The sequence below is a fragment of the Pavona decussata genome, unplaced genomic scaffold, assembly GCF_977016875.1.
Source record: "Pavona decussata unplaced genomic scaffold, jaPavDecu1.1 SCAFFOLD_76, whole genome shotgun sequence".
In the NCBI taxonomy this organism is placed as follows: domain Eukaryota; kingdom Metazoa; phylum Cnidaria; class Anthozoa; order Scleractinia; family Agariciidae; genus Pavona; species Pavona decussata.
This window is the reverse complement of record NW_028145494.1, coordinates 1,824,415-1,839,054: the sequence shown is the minus strand read 5'-3', so window position 1 is coordinate 1,839,054 and position 14,640 is coordinate 1,824,415. Positions and strand designations below refer to the sequence as shown.

Here is a 14,640-nt window from a genome sequence, read left to right as displayed (position 1 = left end):
ACTTTCACAAAACTATTAAGTCACGAAATCACCTGCTTGACGAAATCTGTGAACGTTCCAACGTGTGTATGCTAGCGCGCTGAAAGCACCTGTAAATGGAATCCTGCAATCAAGTCTTTTAGAAGCTAAATCGTGGAAATCGATCAATATAAGCCCAAAGAAACCGGAAATAATAGTTCATCACGTAGACCCCTTGAAAGAAATTGCATGCAAAGCGCGCGAACCAACAGGAATCGAACCCGAGCGAAGGCTTGGGGAGAGTAGATTATTTGGACCCAGACTTCCGTCGAGAATCCGTCATGGCGGACCAGGTCGACCAAAAGGCTGTGAAAGAGCTTTTACCGTTTCTTTCTTTAGATGCACGTGAAGACGTTAAAGTACTGGCCTTGGACTACATCCTCGGGCTCTCTGGTTCTGATAGCGGCAAGAACTTTCTCAAGGAAAACGATGAATACTTAAGACGACTTCTCGATCTGACCAAAGATTCCAATTCAAAAATCTGTGGTGTTGCCTTTTCGGTGCTTGTGAATCTGTCCGCAGAAATATTGATCTCCGAAAAGCTTTTGGAATACAACTTCATTGAGCCATTTTTAAACTACGCGCTCGATCCATCCAGCGAACATGCAGGGAAGGCGGCCATGATTCTCTCCAATGTAACAAGAAAAGAAACGGGATGTAAGGAGGTCTTAAAAGTTACCAAGAGCTCTGTGGATTGCAGTTTGTACAAGATCGTAGAAGTTTTGTGCAAGGAGAACTATAATCCTCATTGTAAATTACACTATCTTGCAACTTTTCTATCCAATTTGACGCAGTTACAAGAATCCCGAGATTTTATTTTGGATAAAGATCGCTGCGTTATCCAACGTCTTTTACCTTTCACCACGTACAATGCTTCCCTAACAAAAAGAGGAGGGATTGTTGGGACATTAAAAAACTGTTGCTTCGAAACAGGTCAGTGATATTTATTGACCTATCAATCAATCCATCAGTGGATGGATGGATGGATGGATTGATTGATTGATTGATTGATTGATTGATTGATTGATTGATTGATTGATTGATTGATTATCCCACCCGAATCCCATCCATCTCAGTATTCTACCCTCCAAGGAGAGGGATGGGATCTGCGATGGTACCTATTCACTTATATTAATAGAGCAGATCCCCAGGGAAGACGGGAGGGGGGGGGGGGTGGGTTGTAATACCCTTTATAAGCTTTATAGCTATGTGCTTCACCAAAAGGTGTAGTTTTTTAGCTTTTGGGGTCTGAAATAGGGTAAAGATTTTAATCATTGTGGTCTGAAAGTCTGAAAAACTGGTATGGATTCTAGAAACCTAGTCTCCCTCCCAGCTGTTTTTTGGGCTGTCAGGCAACGCTCCCCCCAAAAGAAGCTTTCTTTGGGGGGAGCATTGCATGACGGCCCAAAAAACGGCTGCAAGGGAGACTACTAGAAACTAGGTGTGAAAATTGGTATGAATTTAGAGGCCAGGTCTGGAAAAGACAACCAAAAAATTACATATTTTGGTCTGAAATATAGAGTTTGGAAGACCAAGCCATACACCCCCATCAGAAATTCCATGGAGAACTACACCCCCCCTCCCCACCCCAGAACAGATTAGCCCAACAGATGAATAAGGTTTCAAAGCATACAAAGGACTATCTTTTCTGGTGAATCTGGGCTGGTGTCTACCATGAATGTATACAAAGCACCAGGGCCCAGTTGTTCAAAGCCTGATTAAGCTAATCGTGGGTTAACATGTATTTGATTCAAGTTCAATAAGTAATCTTGAATACCATTAGCTGAAAATTAGCTTCTAAAAACATTTTGAATGAGTGAAATGAAAACCTTGGTTAACTTTTAATCAGGGATTAATGTTAATTAGCTTTAAAACACACTGGGCCTAGAACGTCTTACTTTTACTCAATGGGCCTTTCTCATACATGTAAATGGTAGCCGGCTGATTTATTATTCTTTTCCAAATAATGTTAATTCGTACTTCTGACCTCATCTTAGAGAAAATATTCTATTGAATTTTGTGCATGCCAATGGCTGTTAAGGCTAATTTTCATGAACACAAAAGAATAACTTATTGGCCACCATTTATGAATAAGATCTTTATCTTTATGTATTAGCATGACATCAAATCATTTCTTTTGAAACTTTTTCTCTCCAGAATCCCATGAATGGCTTTTAAGCGAGGCTGTGGATATCCTGCCACACTTTTTGCTCCCACTGGCAGGCCCAGAAGAATTTCCTGAAGATGAAATGGAGAAACTCCCCCCTGACCTTCAGTATCTAGATGATACAAAACAGAGAGAAGCTGACCCTGATATCAGGAAGATGCTGCTGGAAGCCTTACTCCAGGTGGGTGGGTTTGTTTTGAGTTGAGTTTAATACCTTAACCCTTATAATGCCCCAGTAGTGACCAACATCTAATTTCTCCTTACAATGTCACTGCTTGATTCAACATTTAAGTCAGGAGAATAAAGGAAATAATCACCAAAGATGAAATGCCTTGATTTTCAGACAAATTCTCCCAATTAGCAGCATAAGAAATATATGGACAGGGCTTCTGATATTATGCGATGTTGCGATTTCGCATAATTGACCTAAAATCGCAACAAATCGCATAATTCATGAAAAATCACAGAATTTGTACAAAATCCCACAATTTAAGAAAAAAAGAGCAAAAATCTCCCTTAATCTTAAGTTCTCTGATAATTTAAACATTATCTCAAGGAGTTTTTTGTTTCAAAATACGTCAAAAATCACCTGGAAGCGTTCGTTTGTTGATTTAGCGAACAAACAGGCATTCTATGCTTCATTTTTCATGCTGGGGACCTGGTGCTGGTTTTCAATATTAAGCGAGTGATCACTGGCACAGAATAAACAATGCTTTTATGTAAATACACCAATTACAATCATTGATATATTTTAAAGTTGGAAAACTGCTCGTTAGTCGCCTGCAATATCTAGCCATTTTCTTCATTATGGATAAGTTTGTTGTTAAAACGCCGAGCGCTTCTTCGCAGGAGAAAAAAAGATCGCACCTTCCTGTAAATACTTCAGTGGTTGATCATCTTCGAAAGTTTGTGGTTGACAAGCACCTTGAAGCTGAGTCACACAAGCGGAATGGGGAAAAAAATGCGCGGGGGGGGGGGGGCGGGGGGGGAGCAACAAATGCTGACTTGACCAAATTAGCAATATCTGATTTTCAATAATTTGAAATGAGGCAACAAATGATTTATTTCAGCTGTTTTTTCATTTTTCCATGCTCTAATTGCTTGTTGAACAGCAAAACATAGATTGTGCTCCTCTTAGACCAAATAAAAGAAGGTTAAATTAGATAAAATGAAATCGCATAATTTGCCGCATAATAGACCTTTCTTGCCGCATAATGAGACTTAACAGTGCCGCATAATTTCCAATTTTTTTTCGCACCCTATCAGAAGCCCTGTATGGAGGACAGTGAGGAGAAAATATGTGTTGATACTGGGGCTGAGAGGGTTAACTCCTGGCACTGGGGTACAGTGGTGTGGTGGTTAGCACATCACACAGTTGATTAGACATTTGGTCAAAAGATCAGAGGGACAGTGGTTCAAGTTCTGGAGGCTATGCTAAAATTTTTTTGGCTAGAGGTGTCAGCTGGGGCTCTGAAACCAAACTGATTGCAGGGCTGACTCTACGGCGAAGGGCTTCTTTATTTGGGCCAATATTTCAACTACAGTGTAGTACAACTAGTCTTCTTCAGGGCCAGATTTACAATCAGAAAACCTAACGGCTGTTAAAAGTTTAAATTAGAACGTATTCAGAACAGATTATGTTGCGTCGTGTGGTCCCCTGCATCCAAAGGTTTTGTAATTACTCTGATACCCTCACCCTAGACCAGACCAAGTTCTGCTGCATTTTGCAAGCCTGTACTAGACTGAAGACCAAAACTCCCTCCCCTAACCCAGAATTGTTATTTTCCATTAACTTCATTAAACAAAAACTTTACTTCTCATTGTATTCCTGTATTGAGTTAGGGCAAATGTGTTCTAGAAAACATTTTTGAGAACAAATCCTCCAAAATGACAACAAAATGGGTTAAAAATTTCTTGTCTATGTACTAAACAAAACAATAGCACAGTCTTGGTTCACTAGCCTTCGATCAGATTGTGGTCAGGTTCCAGTAGTTCAAAGGCCGGATAACTTTATGCTGTGGATAAGTCACTCTCCGACACTTTCAATCTGTGCAAAGATTTCAGTATTTGCTCTTGTACAAGCGAATATGCACACTCTAACCACAGTAAAGTTTGGGAGTGTACGAAAACCTCGGACAACGTTTGACGTAAAGTATATTTTAGACCCTGAATAGTGCCTTATCCAGCGTATAAAGTTATCCGGCCTTTGAACAACTGGGGCCTGAACTACTATTAACAACACCTTCCCTTGAAAACCTCGGATGAAAAGCCCCACAACTCGCCCACTTCAATTGACCATAAAAATATTCCTGCTGGTAAGCAAATCACACCAGCTCGTGGTCCGCTCTTAATCTGTGATTCTGTATTTCTTTTTGCTAGCTTTGTGCCACAAAACACGGTAGAGAAGTCATGAGAAACAACAATGCTTACATTATCCTCCGCGAGTTACATAATTGGGAGACTGATGACGAGGCGAAGAAGGCATGTGGTAACGTCATTCACGTGCTAATAGGAGATGAACCTGAGCAGGGCATGGAGGACCTGAAACAAGTTCAGATTCCAGAGCATATCAAGTTTGATGAAGAACAGCAAACAAATGCAGCAAGCGATGAAAAATAGAAATAATGGCATTTTTAAACCCAAGTATAATTTAAAACAGTGACGAATCTTATCACATATCTTGTATGAAAGTTCCTCGACTCTGTATCGTTTTCCATTGACGGTCTGAAGAGTTTAAGTAACCTTGTAGTTAGAGTTCGATAGAGTGGTCGTATTTGGTCGGGATTAATTTAGAAAGGACTGAATGACACTTTGGAAATCCAAAAGACACCTGTAGTCGTCGCATTAACGAGAATGGTCTTGTTAACGACGTGTTCCGATTACAAACTGAGTGAGTTTCTTGTTTCTATTTGGACCACGAAAAAGAAGTTGTGATAACAAGACTCAGTGTATTAACATGGCAGTCGTGAGACGGGGTTCTTCAAGAACTTGCGTTTTACTCTTTTCAATGTGCTCTTTCCAGAGGTTTCACAGTGGATTTTCGTTACACCAAAATTTGAATTACCGTCATAAAGGTCTATTCTCATTGCAACTGGAGAATGAAAAACACTACCTTGATTCTCGGCTGATTGTCGGTGGCGTTTCTCTGTCACGCAATATATATGTTTTTATTTTCTTATATTTGCGCCGTTCTTTCATCAGCTTCCGGTCGATAACTCGGTCTTCGACCAAAGTCTTTTATTAGTTGGCATCTTTGTATGATTATGAAGAAGGAAAATATGTAAAGGAATCAAACATCACCAATACAAGTGGAATTAAAGTAACTTAAATCTAAAATGGTTAAATGTGAGGATAAAGTAAAAAAAAAAAAAAAATATGAAGGCAACGTCAGTTAAAGATTAAAGATTCGGTTTAAAATTCGACAGTAGTCGGTAACTTTGACCAACTTTAAAACATTCAAGGCTGCCGTCATGTTTGCTTTTATCCGATTCAAAATGTCAGAGGTCAATTCTGAAAGTTATCGTTCTCGTTCTGATTTACGCGTCCTATTTGCTTTGCTGTCACTAGTATGCCTTGTTGTGAGATATATGCATGTAGAAACAAAAGGTAAAAAAAAAAAAAATTGCCAAAAAAGTTCCACAATTTACATAATTCTCGCCATTCTTCCTTCGCCGATGATGGACTATTTTTATAAGTTATATTAGTTTTGGATCGTTTTGTTTTTCTTTCTTTTCGTTTTGCGTTCCTTTCAAAGTGCCACGCAGTTTTTTGAGATTTTGTTGTTGTTTTTGTACATGTTCGATTACAATTGTTTTTATTTCACTCATTGCTATCCGTTGCCGAGATAGCTCAGTTGGGAGAGCGTCAGACTGAAGATCTGAAGGTCCCTGGTTCAAATCCGGAGAGTTCGTATGAGCTCTGAAAAGTCCCGGGTCTCGGCAATCTTTTTTCTTCTCTACATGCGAAAAATTAATTTCATTTTATTCCAAGTAGCCAAACCTCCAAAACTCATAAAATACAAAAAAAAAATAGCACGTAAGCTTACGTGTCGAAGCAGCTCAAATTTAAAAGGAAATTGATTCCACAGAATCAAGTATAATATTGTTTCCGCATTGGTTGTTGCCAGATAAGTTATGGGAGACCTTGGTGGAATAAATAATTAACTGAAATCAGGGCAGAAAGCTACATTATACACGCACAGGTTCTTTATAGTAGGATCATAATATAACAACAAGATGCCTGCTACACTGGCATTACGCGTGATGCTGGGGCTGATTCATTTATTCCAACTGTATGCTTTGCCGATTGATAAGACTATCCTTGCTAGTGGAATAGTTTAAGTCACGACGATCGCGTTACGTTGTTTCCTTTGTGTTACGCGACTCAGAGTATCACCGGAAATTTAAGCCTCCCACGCAGACGTTCTTAGGGCAGGAACGCGTGACGAACCCCCAAGAACGTCTGCGTGGGAGGCTACGGAAAATTTGTGAAATTCCATTACGATAACGTAAGCTTCTCAATGTCCTCTTTTCAGTCTCGCGTCGTGGTCTAAGACTGTCAAACAAAGCACGATTCCTTCGCCAGGAACTCACCAATTTCCACCGTTTTACGTGTCGGGTGCTTCTTAGAAGTTATTCTTTCGATTTACCGCTTCAAAATGGTGAAATTTCCGTTTGAAAACGGCACACTTGAGTCCAGAACATGTTAAAACAATATGGCGCGACTATTTAATCCGTCATTAATAAATATATCAAATGATGCATTGACGTCACACAGGTAGGGGTGAGTGGGTCCCCTCCCTCACGATATAAGCGACAAGAATGGATTTTGATTGGCCTGCCTTTGTTGAAGACAATCAGAACAATACATCCCGAGTAGGAGAGGGGAGAGTTTAATGAATAAATTAATGTACCGATTTGTAGCTACTACGAAGAAAAAAAAAAAAAAACAAGATGCCTGCTTTACTGGCATTACGCGTGATGCTGGGGCTGATTCATTTTTTCCAACTGTATGCTTCGCCGATTGATAAAACTATCCTTGCTAATGGAATAGTTTGAGTCACGACGATCGCGTTACGTTGTTTTCCTTGTGTTACGGGACTCAGACTTTCACCGGAAATGTGTGGAATTCCATTACGATAACGTAAGCTTCTCAATGACCTCTTTTTAGTCTCGCGTCGTGGTCAAGGACTGTCAAACAAAGCACGTTTCCTTCGCCATGAACTCACCAATTTCTACCGTTTTCAATGTCGAGTGCTTCTTAGAAGTTATTCTTTCGATTTGCCGCTTCAAAATGGTGAAATTTCCGTTTGAAAACGGCACACTTGAGTCCAGAACATGTTATAAACAATATCGCCCCAAATTTAATCCGTTTTTAATAAATAGATCAAATGATGCGTTGACGTCACACAGGTAGGGGTGAGTGGGTCCCCTCCCTCGCGATATAGGCGACAAGAATGGATTTTGATTGGCCTGCTTCTGTTGAAGACAATCAGAACAATACACCCCGAGTAGGAGAGGGGTGAGTTTAATGAATAAATTAATGTACCGATTTGAAGCTACGACGAAGAAAAAGAAATCGTCCCGTTTTTAGACACGGTATGCCCCCTCAGGGCATCCCGCGTAAAAAGAAATCGACCCGTTTTAAGACACGGTATGCCCCCTCGGGGCATCCCGCGTAATTAGAATTTGTATAGTGCAATGTTGGTTATGCATTGAAGGCAAGAACTTTAAACTAATATTATGAAAGCTGAGAATCACATTTAAAATAATTCATTGGCGAAAGAAAAATCTTGGTAAATTAAAAAAAAAATTAAATCACCTACTAACCTAGTGAATGTAGTTAAAAACAGTAAAACACTTTGCCGAGACCCGGGATTGTTCAGAGTTCATGCGAACTCTCCGGATTTGAACCAGGGACCTTCAGATCTTCAGTCTGACGCTCTCCCAACTGAGCTATCTCGGCAACAGGTAGGAGTAATGTAAACAAGGAACCATCTTGAACAGAGCAGTTCCGATTCAGTGCTATGTGACTGTTGAATACTCTGATACTTCGAGGGTTGTAATTGCTTCCCCCTTGAAAACCAAATCACAAATTTGCCCTAGAAAACGAAAAAATAAGGAAAAGTGTAGTTTAATTGATTTGTCCCAACACGTAGAATTTTTGTACCAGCTAATTTTACGTTCACTCTTCTTACTCAGGAATGGGAAAGGAACAATCTGACTGAGAAACTCCCAATGCCTGTCGCTCGCCTGAACTTAAGAATTTGGGCCAGTATTGGAGAAAACAGTAAACGGTTTCTTTTTATGAAGAAGGACAAACTGATATAATGCTAAGAGCGGCCTTTGATTATGGATAATGCCACCCTACAACAAGAGCCTCTCTTCGCAGGATGGAATAATGGACGAGATCCCCAAGAGATGGTTCTCTCAAATTTTAGCAATACTGCTGTTCAACAAAGAGAACTGTATTGAGACTTCTTGAAGGAAAGCTTCGTAATAAGACCACCTTTTTTGATACTAAAGCAATAGCTGTTTTGTGGTTCAAAAAGAAGCTGGATGGCTCTGTTATTTCCTCATCTTATTTTCTAAAGAAACCACCTCCTTCATGCGGCAAATACTATAAGCAACATTTTGAGCCCCGAAGCGTTACTTTTAAATATACTCGAACGACGCTATGTATGAAAATGTCTGGTGGTCATGACAGTAGAAAACAGTTGACAAAGAAAGAAAAAATATCTCAACAAAGAAACACTCAAAACCGTACCTTTTAATCCGTATCTGAACGTAGGTTTGAAGACGAAATTTCATCTTCTTATTTAGTCTTTGCTGTTTTTTTCTTTATCGACCGTTCCTCCTTTTCAAACGTCCCCCTCCCAACCCTGGCCCTGTTTCGCCTTTCTCCGTCTGGCTGCTACTGAATAAAGTTGGGCAACCTGTGCTATTTCCAGTTCGCGCGCTTTCATCATCAGTTCAAAATGGGGGATTGTACGAATCGGAACTACTGCAACAAGAATGGTCTAGACTTTTAAAAATACTGCAAAGTATTCATTACTGATCGAAGTTCTATTCACGGCTGTGTTTATGGTGACGATGAATCAAATTAAACGTCATGTTCCTTCTTAAATACACGGAATGACGTGGATAAATGGATGGATTAACCAAATGCGGTTATGGTGTCGCCAGAGGAAGATGGAACACAACTGGAAATACTGCAGGAATATGTTGATGAAGTCACATTACCAGTAAGTGAAACTTTTGGGTTACAATTTTAATTTAATCTTAAAATTAAAGATTAGATGGAAAGATTTCCGCACAGCTCAGCTTACATATTAAGCTCAATTATATATGCATATATAATTGGGAGACTGATGACGAGGGGAAGAAGGCATGTGATAACGTGATTCACGTGCTAATAGGAGATGAACCTGAGCGGGGCATGGAGGACCTGAAACAAGTTCAGATTCCAGATCATATCAAGTTTAATGAAGAACAACAAACAAATGCAGCAAGCGATGAATAATAGAAATAATGGAATTTTAAACACAAATATAATTTAGGCGGCGTCTGAATCAGTTGAGAACGGCTATTTCAATTTGGAACGGGTAGCCGTTCTTCCCGCCTGGCTCAGCCGGATATTTCGGCTTTGAAACGGCTTTGATTCAGACGCCGAACTTTTCATGAGCCCAGCATAATGCATAAATTATTATAACATATTTCAAATAAAAAAAATTAAAAATAATAATAATAATAATAATAATAATAATAATAATAAACGCTGACGTTTCGATTGGTTTTGCTTCAAGTAAATTAAGTTCGGCTAATTAAGTTCGGCGTCTGAATCAAAAGGCGGGATTTTCGTGATTTAGGCCGACCTTAATTTGAATTAAGTTCGGCTCATGAAAAGTTCGGCGTCTGAACTGGGCCTAACTTTGACCAACTTTAAAACATTCAAGGCCGCCGTCATGTTTGTTTTTATCCGATCCAAAATGTCAGAGGTCAATTCTGAAAGTTATCGTTCTCGTTCTGATTTCCGCGTCCTATTTGCTTTGCTGTATACGCCTTGTTGTGAGATATATGCGTGTAGAAACGAAAGGTAAAAAAAAATTGCCAAGAAAGTTCCAAAATTTACATAATTCTCGCCATTCTTCCTTCGCCGATCATGGACTATTTTTATAAGTTATATTAGTTTTGGATCGTTTTGTTTTTCTTTCTTTTCCTTTTTGCGTTCCTTTCAAAGTGCCACTCAGTTTTTTGAGATTTTGTTGTCGTTGTTGTACATGTTCGATTAAACTTGTTTTTGACCCAATTACCATCCGTTGCCGAGATAGCTCAGTTGGGAGAGCGTCAGACTGAAGATTTCGTATTTCGGAGAGTTCGTATGAGCTCTGAAAAATCCCGGGTCTCGGCAATCTTTTTTCTTCTCTACATGCGAAAAATTATTTTCATTTTATTCCATGTAGCCAAATTTAAAAAACTCGTACAAAAAAAAAATTGCACATATAAAGCTTACGTGTCGAAGCAGCTCAAATTTAAAAAGAAAGTGATTCCACAGAATAAAGTATAATATTGTTTCCGCATTGGTTGTTGCCAGACAAGTTATGGGAGATCTTGGTGGAATAAATAATTAACTGAAATAAGGGAAGAAAGCTACATTATACACGCACAGGTTCTTTATAGTAGGATCATAATAAAATTAGAATTTGTACAGTGCAATGTTGGTTATGCATTGAAGGCAAGAACTTTAAACTAATATTATGAAAGCTGAGAATCACATTTAAAATAATTCATTAGCGAAAGAAAAATCTTGGTAAATTAAAAAAAAATTAAATCACCTACTAACCTAGTGAATGTAGTTAAAAACAGTAAAACACTTTGCCGAGACCCGGGATTGTTCAGGGCTCAAGCGAACTATCCGGATTTGAACCAGGGACCTTCAGATCTTCAGTCTGACGCTCTCCCAACTGAGCTATCTCGGCAACGGTTAGGTAGTGCAAACAAGGAACCACCTTAAACAGAGCAGTTCCGATTAAGTGTTACGTGACTGTTGAATACTCTGATACTTCGAGGGTTGTAATTGCTTCCCCGTGAAAACCAAATCACAAATTTGCCCTAGAAAACGAAAAATTAAGGAAAAGTGTAGTTTAATTGATTTGTCCTAACACGTAGAATTTTTGTACCAGCTAATTTTACGTTCACTCTTCTTACTCAGGAATGGGAAAGGAACAATCTGACTGAGAAACTCCCAATGCCTGTCGCTTGCCTGAACTTAAGAATTTGGGCCAGTATTGGAGAAAACAGTAAACGGTTTCTTTTTATGAAGAAGGACAAACTGATATAATGCTAAGAGCGGCCTTTGATTATGGATAATGCCACCCTACAACCAGAGCCTCTCTTCGCAGGATGGAATAATGGACGAGATCCCCAAGAGATGGTTCTCTCAAATTTTAACAATACTGCTGTTCAACAAAGAGAACTGTATTGAGACCTATTGAAGGAAAGCTTCGTAATAAGACCACCTTTTTTGATACTAAAGCAATAGCTGTTTTGTGGTTCAAAAAGAAGCTGGATGGCTCTGTTATTTCCTCATCTTATTTTCTAAAGAGACCACCTCCTTCATGCGGCAAATACTATAAGCAACATTTTGAGCCCCGAAGCGTTACTTTTAAATATACTCGAACGACGCTATGTATGAAAATGTCTGGTGGTCATGACAGTAGAAAACAGTTGACAAAGAAAGAAAAAATATCTCAACAAAGAAACACTCAAAGCCGTACCTTTTAATCCGTATCTGAACGTAGGAATTTCATCTTCTTATTTAGTCTTTGCTGTTTTTTTCTTTATCGACCGTTCCTCCTTTTCAAACGTCCCCATCCCAACCGTGGCCCTGTTTCGCCTTTCTCCGTCTAGCTGCTACTGAATAAAGTTGGGCAACCTGTGTTATTTCCCGTTCGCGCGCTTTCATCATCAGTTCAAAATGGCGGATTGTACGAATCGGAACTATTGCAACAAGAATGGTCTAGACTTTTAAAAATACTGCAAAGTATTCATTACTGATCGAAGTTCTATTCACGGCTGTGTTTATGGTGACGATGAATCAAATTAAACGTCATGTTCCTTCTTAAATACACGGAATGACGTGGATAAATGGATGGATTAACCAAATGCGGTTATGGTGTCGCCAGAGGAAGATGGAACACAACTGGAAATACTACAGGAATATGTTGATGAAGTGACATTACCGGTAAGTTGAACTTTTGGGTTACAATTTTAATTTAATCTTAAAATTAAAGATTAGATGGAAAGATTTCCGCACAGCTCAGCTTACATATTAAGCCCAATTATATATGCATATATAATCGGGAGACTGATGACGAGGGGAAGAAGGCATGTGGTAACGTGATTCACGTGCTAATAGGAGATGAACCTGAGCGGGGCATGGAGGACCTGAAACAAGATCATATCAAGTTTAATGAAGAACAACAAACAAATGCAGCAAGCGATGAATAATAGAAATAATGGAATTTTAAACACAAATATAATTTAGGCGGCGTCTGAATCAGTTGAGAACGGCTGTTTCAATTTGGAACGGGTAGCCTGGCTCAGCCGGATATTTCGGCTTTGAAACGGCTTTGATTCAGACGCCGAACTTTTTATGAGCCCAACATAATGCATAAATTATTATAACGTATTTCAAATAAAAAAAATTAAAAATAATAATAATAATAATAATAATAATAATAATAATAATAATAATAAACGCTGACGTTTCGATTGGTTTGCTTCAAGTAAATTAAGTTCGGCTAATTAAGTTCGGCGTCTGAATCAAAAGGCGGGATTTTCTCGATTTGGGCCGACCTTAATTTGAAGAAAAGTTCGGCTCATGAAAAGTTCGGCGTCTGAACTGGGCCTAACTTTGACCAACTTTAAAACATTCAAGGCGGCCGTCATGTTTGTTTTTATCCGATCCAAAATGTCAGAGGTCAATTCTGAAAGTTATCGTTCTCATTCTGATTTACGCGTCCTATTTGCTTTGCTGTATATGCCTTGTTGTGAGATATATGCGTGTAGAAACGAAAGGTAAAAAAAATTGCCAAAAAAGTTCCAAAATTTACATAATTCTCGCCATTATTCCTTCGCCGATGATGGACAATTTTTATAAGTTATATTAGTTTTGGATCGTTTTGTTTTTCTTTCTTTTCCTTTTTGCGTTCCTTTCAAAGTGCCACTCAGTTTTTTGAGATTTTGTTGTCGTTGTTGTACATGTTCGATTAAACTTGTTTTTGACCCAATTACCATCCGTTGCCGAGATAGCTCAGTTGGGAGAGCGTCAGACTGAAGATTTCGTATTTCGGAGAGTTCGTATGAGCTCTGAAAAATCCCGGGTCTCGGCAATCTTTTTTCTTCTCTACATGCGAAAAATTATTTTCATTTTATTCCAAGTAGCCAAATTTAAAAAACTCGTACAAAAAAAAATAGCACATATAAAGCTTACGTGTCGAAGCAGCTCAAATTTAAAAAGAAATTGATTCCACAGAATCAAGTATAATATTGTTTCCGCGTTGGTTGTTGCCAGACAAGTTATGGGAGATCTTGGTGGAAAGAAAGCTACATTATACACGCACAGGTTCTTTATAGTAGGATCATAATAAAATTAGAATTTGTACAGTGCAATGTTGGTTATGCATTGAAGGCAAGAATTTTAACCTAATATTATGAAAGCTGAGAATCACATTTAAAATAATTCGTTAGCGAAAGAAAAATCTTCGTAAATTAAAAAAAAATTAAATCACCTACTAACCTAGTGAATGTAGTTAAAAACAGTAAAACACTTTGCCGAGACCCGGGATTGTTCAGGGCTCAAGCGAACTCTCCGGATTTGAACCAGGGACCTTCAGAACTTCAGTCTGACGCTCTCCCAACTGAGCTATCTCGGCAACAGGTAGGAGTAATGTAAACAAGGAACCATCTTGAACAGAGCAGTTCCGATTCAGTGCTATGTGACTTTGTTGAATACTCCGATACTTCGAGGGTTGTAATTGCTTCCCCGTGAAAACCAAATCACAAATTTGCCCTAGAAAACGAAAAATTAAGGAAAAGTGTAGTTTAATTGATTTGTCCCAACAGGTAGAATTTTTGTACCAGCTAATTTCACGTTCACTCTCTTTACTCAGGAATAGGAAAGGAGCAATCTGACTGAGAAACTCCCAACGCCTGTCACTCGCCTGAACTTAAGAATTAGGGCCAATATTGGAGAAAACAGTAAACGGTTTCTTTTTATGAAGACAAACTGATATAATGCTAAGAGCGGCCTTTGATTATGGATAATGCCACTCTACAGCCAGAGCCTCTCTTAGCAGGATTGAATAATGGACGAGATCCCCAAGAGATGGTTCTCTCAAATTTTAACAATACTGCTGTTCAACAAAGAGAACTGTATTGAGACCTATTGAAGGA

General features: G+C 38.9%; 1 protein-coding gene and 4 non-coding genes across 5 annotated transcripts; 2 read left to right on the top strand and 3 right to left on the bottom strand.

The window, feature by feature from the left end:
- The first annotated feature begins 299 nt into the window (after positions 1–299).
- On the top strand, positions 300–5,521 carry LOC146476593 (co-chaperone protein HGH1 homolog). The gene is made up of 3 exons (XM_085114473.1): positions 300–951; positions 2,176–2,366; positions 4,565–5,521. The coding sequence occupies exons 1-3, from the start codon at positions 300–302 to the stop codon at positions 4,802–4,804; spliced, it is 1,083 nt and encodes a 360-aa protein (XP_084970599.1). The 3' UTR covers positions 4,805–5,521.
- A 502-nt stretch (positions 5,522–6,023) lies between these two features.
- On the top strand, positions 6,024–6,103 carry Trnaf-gaa (transfer RNA phenylalanine (anticodon GAA)). The gene has a single exon. It is a non-coding gene; the product is annotated as a tRNA-Phe (tRNA).
- A 1,971-nt stretch (positions 6,104–8,074) lies between these two features.
- On the bottom strand, positions 8,075–8,150 carry Trnaf-gaa (transfer RNA phenylalanine (anticodon GAA)). The gene has a single exon. It is a non-coding gene; the product is annotated as a tRNA-Phe (tRNA).
- A 2,932-nt stretch (positions 8,151–11,082) lies between these two features.
- On the bottom strand, positions 11,083–11,162 carry Trnaf-gaa (transfer RNA phenylalanine (anticodon GAA)). The gene has a single exon. It is a non-coding gene; the product is annotated as a tRNA-Phe (tRNA).
- A 2,878-nt stretch (positions 11,163–14,040) lies between these two features.
- On the bottom strand, positions 14,041–14,120 carry Trnaf-gaa (transfer RNA phenylalanine (anticodon GAA)). The gene has a single exon. It is a non-coding gene; the product is annotated as a tRNA-Phe (tRNA).
- Positions 14,121–14,640: the final 520 nt, after the last annotated feature.

Excerpts from the sequence above, each read along its gene's own strand:
- LOC146476593 (XM_085114473.1), top strand. The coding sequence starts at position 300 with ATGGCGGACCAGGTCGACCAAAAGGCTGTGAAAGAGCTTTTACCGTTT. Across the intron at positions 952-2,175 it reads AAACTGTTGCTTCGAAACAG|AATCCCATGAATGGCTTTTA; the intron begins GTCAGTGATATT and ends TTTTCTCTCCAG. Across the intron at positions 2,367-4,564 it reads TGCTGGAAGCCTTACTCCAG|CTTTGTGCCACAAAACACGG; the intron begins GTGGGTGGGTTT and ends TCTTTTTGCTAG.